The 13,956-nt window shown below is 42.2% G+C and overlaps 1 protein-coding gene across 19 annotated transcripts in view; it reads right to left on the reverse strand.

Moving 5' to 3' along the window:
- Window positions 1-13,956, reverse strand: part of DTNA (dystrobrevin alpha) — a 316,470-nt gene that overhangs the window by 121,284 nt on the left and 181,230 nt on the right. For all 19 annotated transcript variants that reach the window (XM_074987209.1, XM_074987208.1, XM_074987222.1 and 16 more), the window contains 2 exons: window positions 10,025-10,092; window positions 6,089-6,169 (listed from right to left, as the gene is read on the reverse strand). In XM_074987209.1, the coding sequence (XP_074843310.1) occupies window positions 6,089-6,169; window positions 10,025-10,091 (148 nt within the window). In that variant the 5' untranslated portion in view covers window position 10,092. Of the gene's footprint in view, window positions 1-6,088; window positions 6,170-10,024; window positions 10,093-13,956 lie in introns of those variants that run through there.

The raw sequence follows: 13,956 nt of genomic DNA on the forward strand, positions 1-13,956 counted from the left end.
CAAAGATGGCAGCAGCCTGCCAGCTATACAGGCTTGTATTGCTCAGTAATGCTTAATTGCATAATTTTTTTTATTACAGGATGTTATGTTCCACTGCTGCTGCCTATGTAGCCCAAAGGGAATGTGTGTATGAGCCTGATATTTCATCTCAGGGTGCTCTTCCGTATAAAGAAATTGTTTTTAATACATGCAACAAAAATAAATATTAAAAATAAACACAATACGGAGATATCTAAGTACCAAACAAACTAAACGAAACCAATATATGGGTGCCCCCAGTCCATTCCAGTGTTGGAGAACGTGCTGTACATTAGGCTGTAGTGATTGAGCATTTGCTCTCCCAGTTTTGAAGATCTCAGCACTCTTCTAGAGACTACAAGCTACGGCTAACATACCAGCTACAACTCCACTTTGACAAGGCAGAAGTGACCTGCATACAGCAGTGGGCACCATTTAGTGGACTGGGTAGAACACTGTCTTAGCTCTCTGTTGAGAGTGTTTACCTGCCTTTCACAAACCTGTCTTGAGTCCTGTTGGATCGACTGCTGCTCCTAGACTCTTCCATAGCAGCAATGATCTACAATAGCTTCCACGCTCTGCAGCTGGCCAAGAGATTGCTGATCTCACAATACCACCTCCATTCTTGACTTTGCTACTGAGCTTTACTAATTTTAAAGTCACCCATAAGTTGCAATGAGTGAAGAATTTACTTGGCCTCCTCCTAGCTGGTACGGACTGCTGTGAGTACACAAGATTTTGCTCAAACTTCTGCATTGGCATTCTGTTTGCTTCCAGGTGAAGTTCGATTCAATTAGATTACAAGCCTGGAATAATCTCAAACTCTCTTACTGTAGAGTGCATCTTTACCTTGAGATACTTGATTGAGAAAGGGCTAATCTAGCAGATTACACCAAAGCTTTTGATGGTGTTCATTGTCACTATGGAAGAGTTCACAACATGAACTTCCTAGAAAGAGTGTCACTGATCAAGATACAGTAGAACCCCAATTTACGTTGCATTCTTGCACAATCCCATGTAAGTCAAATTTCGTGTTACTTGGGGGAGCCAGGAAATTGACATGGCTCCCAGATCCCTGCTGCTCACAGGAAAATGGAAAGTGACGGGCACTGCTGTGCTGGTCAGTTTCCCCACTCCCCTGAGTGGCGGGCAGCCCTGAGCCAGGCGCCAGCTCCCCACCACCCTGTCGCATTAAACCAAGATATGCGCAACTTGAGTGTGCATATCTCTGGGTTATACTGTGCTGTAGAAGGCTCAACATTCTTTGCAAAGACAGAAAGTGGAGTGACTGCTTTATTTGACATCACTGGAGTATAACAGGGTTACATTTTATCACCCCTTCTCTTCCACATCGTGATAAATTACACGATGCAAAGAGCAACATCGCATAAGATACAGGGGTTAAGTGGAGTAGACGAAAACTTCAAGAGCTTGACTTTGCAGATGAAATGGTTAAGATGATGACATGAAAAAGACGAAAATCATTATTAAATTGGAGACTTGCAAAGCGGTATTAAGAAATAGCCAAAAAACCTGCAAGTCATCATTGTTGAAATAGTCAGAAATGAAGGTGCATATGTGACTGACAGTGAGGCAGACTGCATAGTTAAGGGGTTTGTGCATCATGGAAGCAGAGTCAGTGCTGATGGACAACTCCATAAGGAGATGAAACCAAGATGCTGGGAAGGCAAGTGGAGCTTTTACGAGACTGGCAAATAATTTGGAACATAAGGAAATTAGTGTAAGAACCAACATACATTCTGACACCAACACTATTATATGCTTGTGAGAGCTGAGAAGCCCACAACAGGCAACTTCACCCACTGCATCAGAGATGCTTGTGGAGAGCAGCTGAATCTCCTGGCTGCATAAAGAAACTAATGTTGATGTAGTACACACGTGGATGACTCATACCTCTCCATAGCTATGAGGCGCAATCTAAAGGGGAGGACATACGACTGCCCCACTTCTCCTCTGCCTTGTGCCCACCCTAGTTCTGTGCTCAGCCCTGGGCCACTGTGTGAGTGCAGAGGAGGGGCTTCCCATTCTATGTTACTGTCTCCTGCGGCACCTCCCCCAGGACATCTGGTCACTTTCCTTGGGAGCCATGAAAGTGTGATTACCAAGAGAGTTATCTTCACAACAGGAATGAATCACAGGGCTTTAGGTTTCCCCCATGACAATTCTCTGTCCCCCTCAGTTTGGGGATTTGTGATATACTGCTTCTTACATTTGGACACTGGCAAGTTGAGAGGTATGTAAATAAATATCTTGCTAAATTTGGGAGTCTTGTTATTAAATTTACAATGTTGATACAGCACAGGAAACCTGGAGGAAGGCATCAACAGCTGACATTTTTCAATTTTTATTGTTTGTCTTTACCAGCTTGTAGGCAAAATTTCTTGAATTTGTTAGATGAGGCTGGACTGGATCTGATTTTATCATGGCTGAAAAGGAACCACAATGACTTACTTTTTTTCTTGCTCATCACCCACCTCGCTGACTTCAATTAAGCTGGCCTTAGGCTCAAGTGCTGGGAGAGCTTAAAAACTTGTGCAAGAGTTCTCCTACAGTTTTACAGCATGAATTTCAAAGTCTGTATATGTAATTCTGGAAACATATCTGAGAAATACTGTTGATGTTATTTTTTTCCCCATGTCAAAATTAGCTGTCACCTAAACTTACCTATTTGATATAGAAGTTCATTTGAACTATGGCATTTGGCACTAGAAAAGTAACAAATCCAATTGCATTTTGTTTGCATTCCTGCATCCTTTATAACAAATCCAATTACATTTCCTTTTCATTTTTGCCTCCTTTATACCTTTCTGCTTTTAGGCAACAGTTTACTGGGAGAAAAATAGGGATCTCTGTGAAGCTGTGTCTACACTACAAGATAAATTCAAATTTAATTCAGTTAGCTCGATTTTGCCATGCAACTGTCTTCACTGTAAAGACCATTAGCTCAATTTTGGGTGCACTAATCTCGAGATTACAAAACTGCAGTTATCTGATGGCTATAGCATATTCAGAAGCTCAATTAAATTCAAGTGTGGAAGTGCCACATCGTAAAAGCGAATTTATTGGCCTCCAGAGGTGACCCACATATAACCCATAATGCCGCTCTCACTGCTACGCTCTGGCCACTGCTCTCCAATAACAGGAAGAGCCTGAATTTCCAAGTGGGAGCAGCGAGCCTCTAGTTGTGGGCTCATGTTAGTATGACAGCCTGAGAAATGGCTTCTTTCTTTCTATGTTCTTGGTGGGGTGTGTGCATCTACCCATTCAAACAGCCCCTGCAGGGAGCGTGCAACTCTATCTGTACACTTGCTATTTTTTTCTGCACTGCCTGGTGCCAGCCCCTGCTCCACCACACCACGTCAACAAGGTTGTGCTGGGGATCATGCTTGCATAACACACCACGAAACTTCTTCCCAGTGGTTTACATTTGTGTGCGAACCCCCTTCACTTCTCCACAGGTTCCACACAGTCTGGGTCTTTCCCGCACTCAGGCACATCACGTGGGGAGCCCCCAGCCCAACCCAATAAAAGGATGTGCCTGCCGTTCGGTGCTGACCATGCTGCCAGTCCCACGTTTAGGGCTCCAAGGGCGGCAAAAATAGTCTGGGCTTTGCTGCTGCTGTGGGGAAGTCTCCCTCAGCAGTTAAGATACTGGCAGCTTTTATGTTGGCAAAGAGAATTCACAATGATGAGCATGTGGACGTGTGTTTGCATAAGCAAACCTGCAACAACAGAGTACCAGACTAAGCAATATATTGGAAGTATGAAATGCTACTATATTCTAAAACGTGCCTTTACATAAAAACTATGGCATTAATAAAACCTCTGTTCTGCCTTTCCCAGCATGGCCCTGTCTGGTACCCAGACAAGCACTCAGACATTCCAAACCAGCAGCTGACAGCTGATCCTGAACTTTCTTAAATTAGTTCTTTGAAGAGAGCCTTTTAAATAGATACACTCACACTTTGTCCAATAACAAGCCTACTTTGGTGTGAAAAAGGAACTGGTTCAGGGCATGGCAGAAGAGCACAACTGAAAGAAGAACAGAGATGGCTTGAGTGGCAAGGGTTGCTAAAAGCTGGGACTATAGCAGAGTTGTCTTTCAGCTTTTCTTTTTATATCCACTCTTAAATGAACAGCTCAAATGTAGCTGAACTATTTTTCCCCATTTCACTTTCATCTCTTGAATTCGCTACTGCTCAGCACATGTACAACCAGCAGTTTCCGTGGTTGAAAAAGAAGAATTGCTAATGTTAGCAAGTTGACTGTAGTATTAACCTCTTCAGACCCATCACTTGGTATAGTCTTGTAATGCCCAGATAGTTGACGGTCATTGCCCAGCGCTTACAAATGTTTCAGAGAAATTAACTAACTCATGGCACACTCTAGTAGTATACAAGTTCAGGAAAGAGAGAAGAAAACTACATTGACAATGGAAAAGATGTTTGGTTCTGCCATTCCAGAGCAACAATAATTATTTCTGGAGAGCTTGAGAAGGAAGTAGTTTCACACATAACTTCATTCTGAGGGAAAATTTTTGATTCAATTCCTGTGTCTAAACAAAATTACTACCCTCTTCCTTTTCACTTGGAAAACATTATAAGATATATAAAGGTGAACCTGTCCTCTGTTGTATACAAAGAAATACAACTGAATCAAGACAGTAAATGAAGATTCTTGAACTTTTTTTAGGGCTACTAGTGGTTTCCGCGGACTTCAGGCCTGTGACAGGGGTCAGGCCTATCAAACTTGGGAGATGTGAAGTATTTTGGTTTAGACATATATAATGCTGTTAATCCTTGAAAAGTGATACTGGGAGCTCACACAAACGCCTGCCTGATTTCTACATCAGTGCTTATTTCACATGACCTTTGAGTATTCTGCTGTGGGATCTGGTCATCCTAGCAAGGGGCTCATATTTTAAAACTGCATTAGCATCCTGGTGTAGGTAGGTGAACAAACACCTCCTGACTCAGAGTTCAGGTCCTACCCACATCCTCTACAACAAAAGTCAAAGACAAGTAAAATTTAGCACACCCTATGGACTGTGCTCCTTTGTTACAGTTCTGTTACTGTATCTAGCATCTCAGTCATGATATGCCCGAAGTGTACCATAAGAAAACAGTAGGCATAATTGTATCCTCCACCCTAAGATAACACTTCTTTCTGAAGGCAGTCTTTAGAAGTGCACTTAGTACTCACAAACAGCGCTCGATTGATAGCCCTTCAGACCAGAGTTTTTGGATCTTAGGTACACTTACACGACATAGCTAATTACAGTGCAGATAGTCTACATAACATCTGATATTGGTGCCTTGACCTTTATCCAGAAGGATCATTTCTTCTTTCACCCACTTTGGGCACAGTATTTCAGTTTCCATTTTCATTCATTCCCTTCCCTTCCTTCTGAGGCAGCCAACAAGAGAGCCCGTCATGGTATCTGTCACCATATACAATCTGGAAATTTCATCCATGAGAAGCAGAACTGAGACAACTTGCTTACCGCAAGTTGCTTACTTACCGCAGGCTACTGAAGAGCAATCCAAGGGTACCAATTTTTAGTCGGACTTTGCTCACATTAATGACAGAGCTGTCACACTCTATAATCTATTATAAAAGGAAATGCTATTTATGTGTATACAAAAATACTACATATTTCATATATATATATAATTGGGGTTCTGTGTTTTATTACTAGTGCCTTCAGTCATGTAGTCTTCCATATGATGAGGCTATTACACGTTGTACCTTTGAAATTCAGGACTCTCTTGTCCAGTAACATTGGTGGTCCTGTCTTTTCCTTCAGTAGACACATTCCCTTTCTAAACCTTTCCCTTCAATAGAAACATTTCCACAATTAATACTTTGAAGACAATTAACAATATGGAATTTATTCTACATTTCTTTACTAGCCAGACATTTTTATTGGTGTTCTTGAAGTGTCTATTAAAATAAAGCTCTATTTTCCTTTCAACAAGAGGTAAAAACCCCGTCTCCTCCAATGGCAAGACTAATGATGGTACTTGCAGTTAAGAACTAACATACTCACAGTTGCATTTCTTCTGTACAAATCTAAGCTTGCATGCTGTTCGGTACGTGGATAAACGGATGCGATCCAGATCTTGAGCTCCTAGCAGAAGAGAATTATACGTATGCTGTGACATTTCCATGGGGTGCAGCCCACAAAGTCTTTAAGTATGTTGAGCCACACGTGTGCCTCTTTCCTTGTTTACAATTGACACAGAGAGGAAAGGACACAGAGCCCCATGCTCTCGAGCATTTTTAAGGTTGCCTATGTGGGGGTGGGAGTGCCCTGGTGCACCCTGGGAGTACCCATATTAATAAAAAAAGCCAAGAGTTAGTGAGCCCAAAGACAAACTGACCAACCTCTTTTATCAGAGAAAATCCCTCTCTAATTTTAATCTTTAAAAGGCAAAACTTACAGGAACCATCTTCACCTGTCACACCAGCTCAGAACAAGGTCTCGTCAGAAGACCAAATTAGAAACAATACAAGAGCTGAACTTAGAGACTGGTGGATAATCAATGTTAGGACAAAAAATCCAATGCAAAAGAGTGGGCCACACTCACCACTGAAGAGGAATCATTTTTGCAGTGGGAGCCTCAAGGAGTCACTTCAGACCCAGATTGACCCTGTATGCTCTAAATATACAAAGCTGGCAATGTACCCAAAGTAGCTGCCAGCCACAGGAGAACAGTTGCAGCACTCTTCCTGCTCATGTCTTTTCTCTTTTGCTCTGGCTGGGAGGGGATGTAGTGTAGGAGACAGCTAGGATGAGTCTACTCTTCCTGAGAGCTCCTCTGTACCACCCAAATAGCCAGAGAGGAGTCAGAATGAAAGCAAGAATCTGGTACAGTATCTTTAGAGTCGAGTCTCTGCTCATTACTTATAATATTTTTTAAAATTCAAAGGCAGATGAGAAGATTTTTCTTATTTAGCACATTCTCTCTCCCAGGCTGACATGTCATACAAGATCTAGGCAAAGAGAATTGTTACTATAGAGATAGTTATGAGACGAAGAATTCAGAATTCCCAGTTGTGGCACACAGATTTATATCATGTGGCACATTCACTTTTACTAATACGAGTCAATGACCTTTTCAGACTTCTGTGTTTTGAATGTGGCAGCACCTATGTAAAAGAGGAGAGTTGCCCCCCTCAATTTGAGCAAGTTCATCTAGAGAATAGATACAAAACAAGAGTTACACACAATGGTACTGCTTGAAGCACTGTCCAAACTCATGTTCAGTCCTAATTCAAATCCTGTAAAATTAGACTGTAAATGGAGTGTAGTGAAGTACAGCTGGCTTGCTTTTCACTGGTTTCACAAATCCCTTCTTTGAGCTACATATTAACACTATTAGATCTGCCATTGTACTTTATAATTGTACATATGCTTGGGTTCACAAAATTTGAGGGAATAATCTGGCATTGGTCAGACCCAAACATTTCAAACTTGCCCTGATCTCCATGGAAAAGAAGAACTAGATTATTTTTTGCCCGAGCTCTTGCCCCACTGCAGACCAGATTCTCCTGTACAATGCTCCCATTGCTCTCTACTAGTCCTTCTAACTGTTGGCTGTCCAACTCTAGCTATTCCTGACAAAATGTGCTATGAACCACTTAGCAACGGGTCCTGAAAGGTCGTGGGTTTTCTCATGACATGCTTTACTCTTCACAGACCCAGTATGTCTCTTCTCCATTAATATTTTGATGATAACAATGAGGAAAGCTGAAATATCTGAGGCAGGGCACTGCAACTTATCTGAGTCATTTCTCTTTTACTAGTACTGATTCAGAAAACCAGTTCTTTTTGTTACCACTGCATATATGATAAAACAAATTGTTATATATTGTTCAGCTTTCCTCACCTGATAAGAATTGGGCTAATTGGTAGAAAACTGAATTGATTGTCAAGGTCTCATGCCTGTGTTATTAGATGGCACCTGAATCTTATTAAATATACTGTGAGATCATCTTATGCTTCATTACTGTGTTGCCATAACAACATAAACCAAGTAATAATGGTGCCTTCATGTAGTTACACTCAAGCATGGCTTTGAAGTCTCTCTCCAAGGTCTTATTACTGTATATGACTTAATTATCTATCAGTCTCTGAGGTAGCAAGTTTTATACCTATTTTACAGACCGATAAATTACAGAGGAAAAGTTATGCTACTTGTCCAAAGTTCACAATGAATTGGTGAGAAAGCCAGAAAAGGCCCTCGGTAATCATGTCTCAAACATATTTTCTACACAATGGGCAAGATTCTCTACAAGCCGCTGTCTACAGAAGTTACTGTCGGAAGAGCTGTTCTGACAAAAGTTATGTCAACAAATCCCATCTACACATAAAAGCGAATCAATCTTCTGATCTCCTCTGTCAACAAAAGGACCCCCTGGAGCATCTACACAGCTTTTTTGTTGACAGTTTCTGTCAAAAAAACCCACTTTTTGCATGTATATGCTCCATGAGTTTTGTCTACAAAACCTCAGTTTTGTCTACAAAACCCTCTAGTGTAGACGCAGCCAAACAGTCCAGAAGCAGGGCATGATAAAGTGTCTTTAAAGCTACCCTTGTACTTTCCCAAAGGCTACTGGGTCTACTTCAGGGTTTTTAACGTAAGTTAGACTGCAGTGGAAGCCATGTTATGAGACCTTCTCTAAGTTATACTCAGGTCTATGGTGCAGCCTAGTGCATCCCTCCTTCCAGCAGCTCCATCACATTCCTTATGCTAGGGTTTGAGATGTGCTCCTCAACAGGCAACTTTGCAGGTGGTTCCAGAGTGCCTGTCTTCGGGAAATACTTTCCTGGGTTTAAAGGGCTCCTTTATGCCACTACAGACCTTTTACAAGATATAAAGGGTCTGGTGCAGAAATGAAGCTCTCCAACATGTATTTTTGTAGGCAATAAACAGAGCTGAGCAAACTTTAGGCAATGCATCTTGCCATTTGTGCTGTTTGCAGAATGATTTTTTTAATGAGTTGGGTGAAAACATTCTTTGAACAAAGTGGGCAATGCAGGACATTTACTACTCTTGATGCGGCCCCAAACACATCTAGTGTTCTCAGTTCAAAATTTGGCAATGAACTGAAAATTGTGCTTTCAAAAACTTTTGTTTAAACAATACCTTACTTACGTGGAAGCTAATGAAAAACAAATGAAGATGCTGGGAGGGGCAAATCAAACTTCAGGTGCTAAGTTGCCTAAATGATTGTGAATAGTTTCTCTTACTATTTGATCAGCTGCTTTATCGTTGTTTGTTCCTTCGGGGAATTCTCATCATATTTCACATGGCTGGCACTTTGAAAAGATAATAAAGCAATAAATTGGAAGTGTTGTCTCATGTTTCCATATTTTCGAACAGTACTTTGCGTCTACTGGACAATGTGTCAGCCCCAAATGGATACATGTTCTCCATATGTTTTCCATATTTTATGCTGTAACCATCAGCTTACTCCTAAGTATGTAAACACGTCAGCTAAAACTCTATTATTCCATTTATTCTGACACTCGTGTGCCTTTTGAGTTTTGAGAAACAATAAAAAATTTTACCTCAAAATTTCCAACAGAATACTTGACATGACACTAATTCATAGAACATTGTAATTGGCAGCTTCAGAGCTGTCCCCTCCATAGAAAAACAATTAAGATAAGCATTTTAGGAGTTGTGTGTAAACACTAAATACAGAGGGGCCTCAGAGTCCATCTACCATATAAAAATGAGTATCGAAAAAAAGATCAGCACAGGAAAACCTCCCTGTATAGGAGAGGACTTAAGAATCTTTTAAAGTAACCTAAAGAAGAGCTCTGTTTAAGCTCTATAGCTTGTCTCTTTCAGCAAAGGAAGTTGATACAGTAACAGATATTACAGTTATATTAAGTATGGTTTATTGCTGTTACGATGTGTCTGGCTGATCTTTTGCAATGGAACAGTTATTTCACTAAAAGCACAGTACTTACGCATTTCCGCAAACAGCTGCCTTCTTTCTGCCATAGTATTTCCTCTTTTCCCACAATCTTCAATCATTCTAGAAGACAAAGTCAACAGGAAATATTTAACACCCATAGGCTGAACATCAGCCTTTGTCAGCCCTATGGGGATAATATTTTGGGGAAACATGGCCTAGACTTTGCTTTCTACTTAGTATTCCCTAGACAATGGGATCTTACTGGCAGATTAAATAAAGGGAGAAGAAATCTGAAGGTGTAATATCTCTGTCTCTACCAACTGGGGTTGGATTCAAGCCAGTGCACATAAAATGAAAGGCTACGTACTCTCATTAAACATCAACGGGGCTCTCCATTACTGTGAATATTTCTAGCTGAATTTTTTTTAGTATACATGCGTACTTGTAATAAGTCACTACAGATCTAAGGGCCTGCTGATTAAAAACCTATTAAAAGATTGCATTTTTCAGTTATCTATTGAGTTCAGCAAGTAGGTCACAGTGAATATTTATTAGCTGAATTTAGCCTTTTTATGTTATTTATAAATTGCCCACAAGCTACTTACATTTTTAAAAAAATTGTTACTCAAAGTTAGTCATTGTATATTCATTGCAATCAATTATTTGTCCATTCATAAGCAATTTTTATAAATATCTGAGTCAACATTTGACCTGGATTTGTTAGTATTGATTTGATACTGGGTTCACATAGTTCTGTACGGATTTTCTAATTTAATTATCTCACTATTTGAGAGTAGAGACACTCATTTCATATTCAAAAATAGTTTTCTGTAAACATTCTCTCGCACTCACATAATATGCACTGTTTCTACCATGCTGGGCAACTCATTTTCAGCTATAGGGTGTTTTTACTCTACTTGCAAAAAGCTTCAGGTATATACCTAGATCTAGTTATCACTGTCTGCTTATGACATCCCAAAGGCAATGTTTGGTTACGTACTCCCTTTCAATCTAATGTGTGGCCCTATGCATGGAAGGGCTTTCTCTAGTGAAGGAAAATTAGTATTTGCCAAACCATATGCACCATTTTTCCCATCAGCATATTGCTAAAATCTTTTTTTCCTTGTTGAAAAATCCTTTAGTTTAGCAACTATTTTCTTCTTCATGCACCCGCACCATCCTGTCACTTTGCCCACATTTGCTTGTTTTTCTGTACAGGCATTTCTTTGGCATGCCTCTGAGCAGTCAACATACATTAATAAATCCATCCTCCTTGGAGCTGAAGAAATATGATAAACACCATCGCATAAGTTAAGGGAACAGAGGCACATCACAGGGATTATAGGACTTGCCTGGGTTCACAAAAAAGTTCTATGGCAGAACCAGAAAAAGAATCCAGGGCTATGTCTACACAAGAAGCCTCTGTTGACAAAAGTCACTGTCGGAAGGGATTTCCTGGCAAAACTTCTGTCGACAGATTGCGTCTACACATAAAAGTAGATTGAAAGAGCAATGCACTCCGCCGACAGAGAGCAGTCAGACTGCCTGGCCCTCCCTCGACAGAATGGCTGAGTGGAATCTCTGCAAACAGGGCTGCTTGGTTAACCTGAAGGCCTGTCTGTTGACAAAAGGGTCCTGGAGCATCTACGCGGCTGTTTTGTTAGGAGACCACCATCAACAGAGGCACTATACTTGAACAGGAAGAGGTATAATGCTGCCGGTGGATGTGCCGGGTTTCACTGACAAACTGTGGACAAAGTGCATTTTGTCTGTAGATGCTCTGCAGTTTTTCTTGACAAAAGCCCAGTTTTGCCGGGGAAGGCCTCGCGTGTAGACATAGCCCAGGTCCCCTGAGCCCCATCTAGTGCAGTACCTTAACCACACCACCAGCTTTTCATTAAATGTTGTATTGTTATAGCTGGTCTTCAACATCTATAAAAATAGGCTCATTGTTATTAATTTTCCTAAAATACAATAATCCACGTAGCCCTCAGCCAGATGAAGGCCTCACTGTGCTAGACATTTTATGGACGCGTTGTAAAGACAACCTTTGTCCCAGTCTTAAAAGACAAGGTACAACAGGTGGGTGGGACAGGATGTGAGGAAGTAAGGTAACAATGGCACAGGGAAGTTAGTGCCTAGACTAGGGGCAGGTAAGTTCTGGTCTGGGGGCCAGATCTGGCCTGCCAAGCCTTTTAATTTGGTCCGCAACTGGCCCTGGGGCTGCAGAGGGGGAGAGCTTTGGGTGCTGTCCTGCACACCTCACAAAATTTCTCAGCTCCTCCTGGACACATGAAACCAGGCAAAGGGCACTAGGAGATTTTGCTGTGGGTGGGGGCAGTGCAGCACATTTTTTCAGCTTATTGGCCGGTTTCATGCACTGCCCCCACCCTGGCACAGGGTGTCATGTGGAACAGCCCCCTGGCCGGAGATGGCTCCTGACACTGCAGCCCTACTCCCTCCCAGACCCTGCATCCCCTCCTACACCACCACCCAAGGCCAGAATCCTCCCCTGTACCCATCCCCCCTCCCATGCACTGCAATCCAACCCCTTGCTCCAAATCACCACCCAAATCTCCTGCACCCTCCCCCCACACCCCCAGGTCATAACTCCCTCTCCGACCCCTAACTCTCTTCTACTTCCCCCCTGCAGCTCACAACCGCCTCCTTCACCCAATCTCCCTCTCAGACTCCATGCCCTATCCTGCGCCCCAGTTCTCTACCCCGAAGCCCCTTGTGCACCCACCCTCCAGGCCAGACCCCAAACCCCTCCACAGAAAAGTGCAGCCCTGGACCACTTACCAAATTCTTGGCGTGTCCCGCCCCCCAAAAAAAAATTATTGCCCACCGCTGGCCTAGGCTGCCTGAGTGCAATTGTAACCCACACACCAAGGGTTGTGGGTCACTGTTCTGTGTAGTGGCACTTGAACCACATACACAGAGGAAGAATGAGTCTCCTCTGCAGGCTCAGTTGAGAGCCAGCTGGCTGTGGAGGAGACTCATTCTTCCTCTGTGTATGTGGTTCCAGTGCCACCACACAGAACAGTGAACCACACCCCTAGGTGTGTGGGTTACAATTGCACATAGAAGCAGCCTAAGCTGGGGTGGGCAATAATTTTGGATGCAATTCCCATGTCACTAAACAAGTAACAGTAATCTCGTTTAGTCGCTGCCTGTTCTCCATCTTTTACTTCGCTTCCTATCCCTGAGAGAGAAAGTATCTTACGGTATTGCATGAAGGTAAGAAAGTTAGTTTCAAGTCTCACTAGCAGAGATTCAGTCACATCCCACACCTTCAAACTCTTCTTTTGCACAAGTGTAATGCTGACAGACCCAGGTTGCCAGCCCCAGGGACAGAACCTGCGAGCCTAGGGTCTAAAGCCCTGCACTCTACCATGTGAGCTAAAAACCAGCTGGTCACCTTTAGCTCATGTGGTAGAGTGCAGGGCTTTAGACCCTATGCTTGCAGGTTCTATCCCTGGAGCTGGCAACCTGGGGCTGTGGGCATTACACCAGTATGAATTTACAAAACTAATATGCACAAAACCCTAGACAAAATCAAGGTGTTACTCTAACCTACTGGCTATTGTGTCCCTTCCTGGCTCATTGCATCCCTTCCTCTTTACCAGTCTGCTGCACACTAGAATCTATTTCAGCTCTTAACTACACAGCTAGCTCCTTAGCACAAGTTATCATGAGCCAGACCTTCAGCTCTGGATATCTTCAGGTCAATCCCCACCATCAGCCGAAACGTCATTTTACTTCACTGATTCTACTGTGCTTGCAGTAAAGGGCAGTGAACAGAAAAACATCAACCAGTGTTCAAAAGTGAATCGGAGTAATGTTCTAAGAATCTTCTCAACAGGAAGTAACTTTTCTTTTGCAGATAAGACAAACACCTACCATGCACTTATTGACAATTATTTTCATGGGCTAATTAATACAGATGAGCAGCTTTCGTTTATAAATATTGCAACAGACTAT

This window comes from Carettochelys insculpta, chromosome 2 (genome assembly GCF_033958435.1).
Source record: "Carettochelys insculpta isolate YL-2023 chromosome 2, ASM3395843v1, whole genome shotgun sequence".
Taxonomy (NCBI): domain Eukaryota; kingdom Metazoa; phylum Chordata; order Testudines; family Carettochelyidae; genus Carettochelys; species Carettochelys insculpta.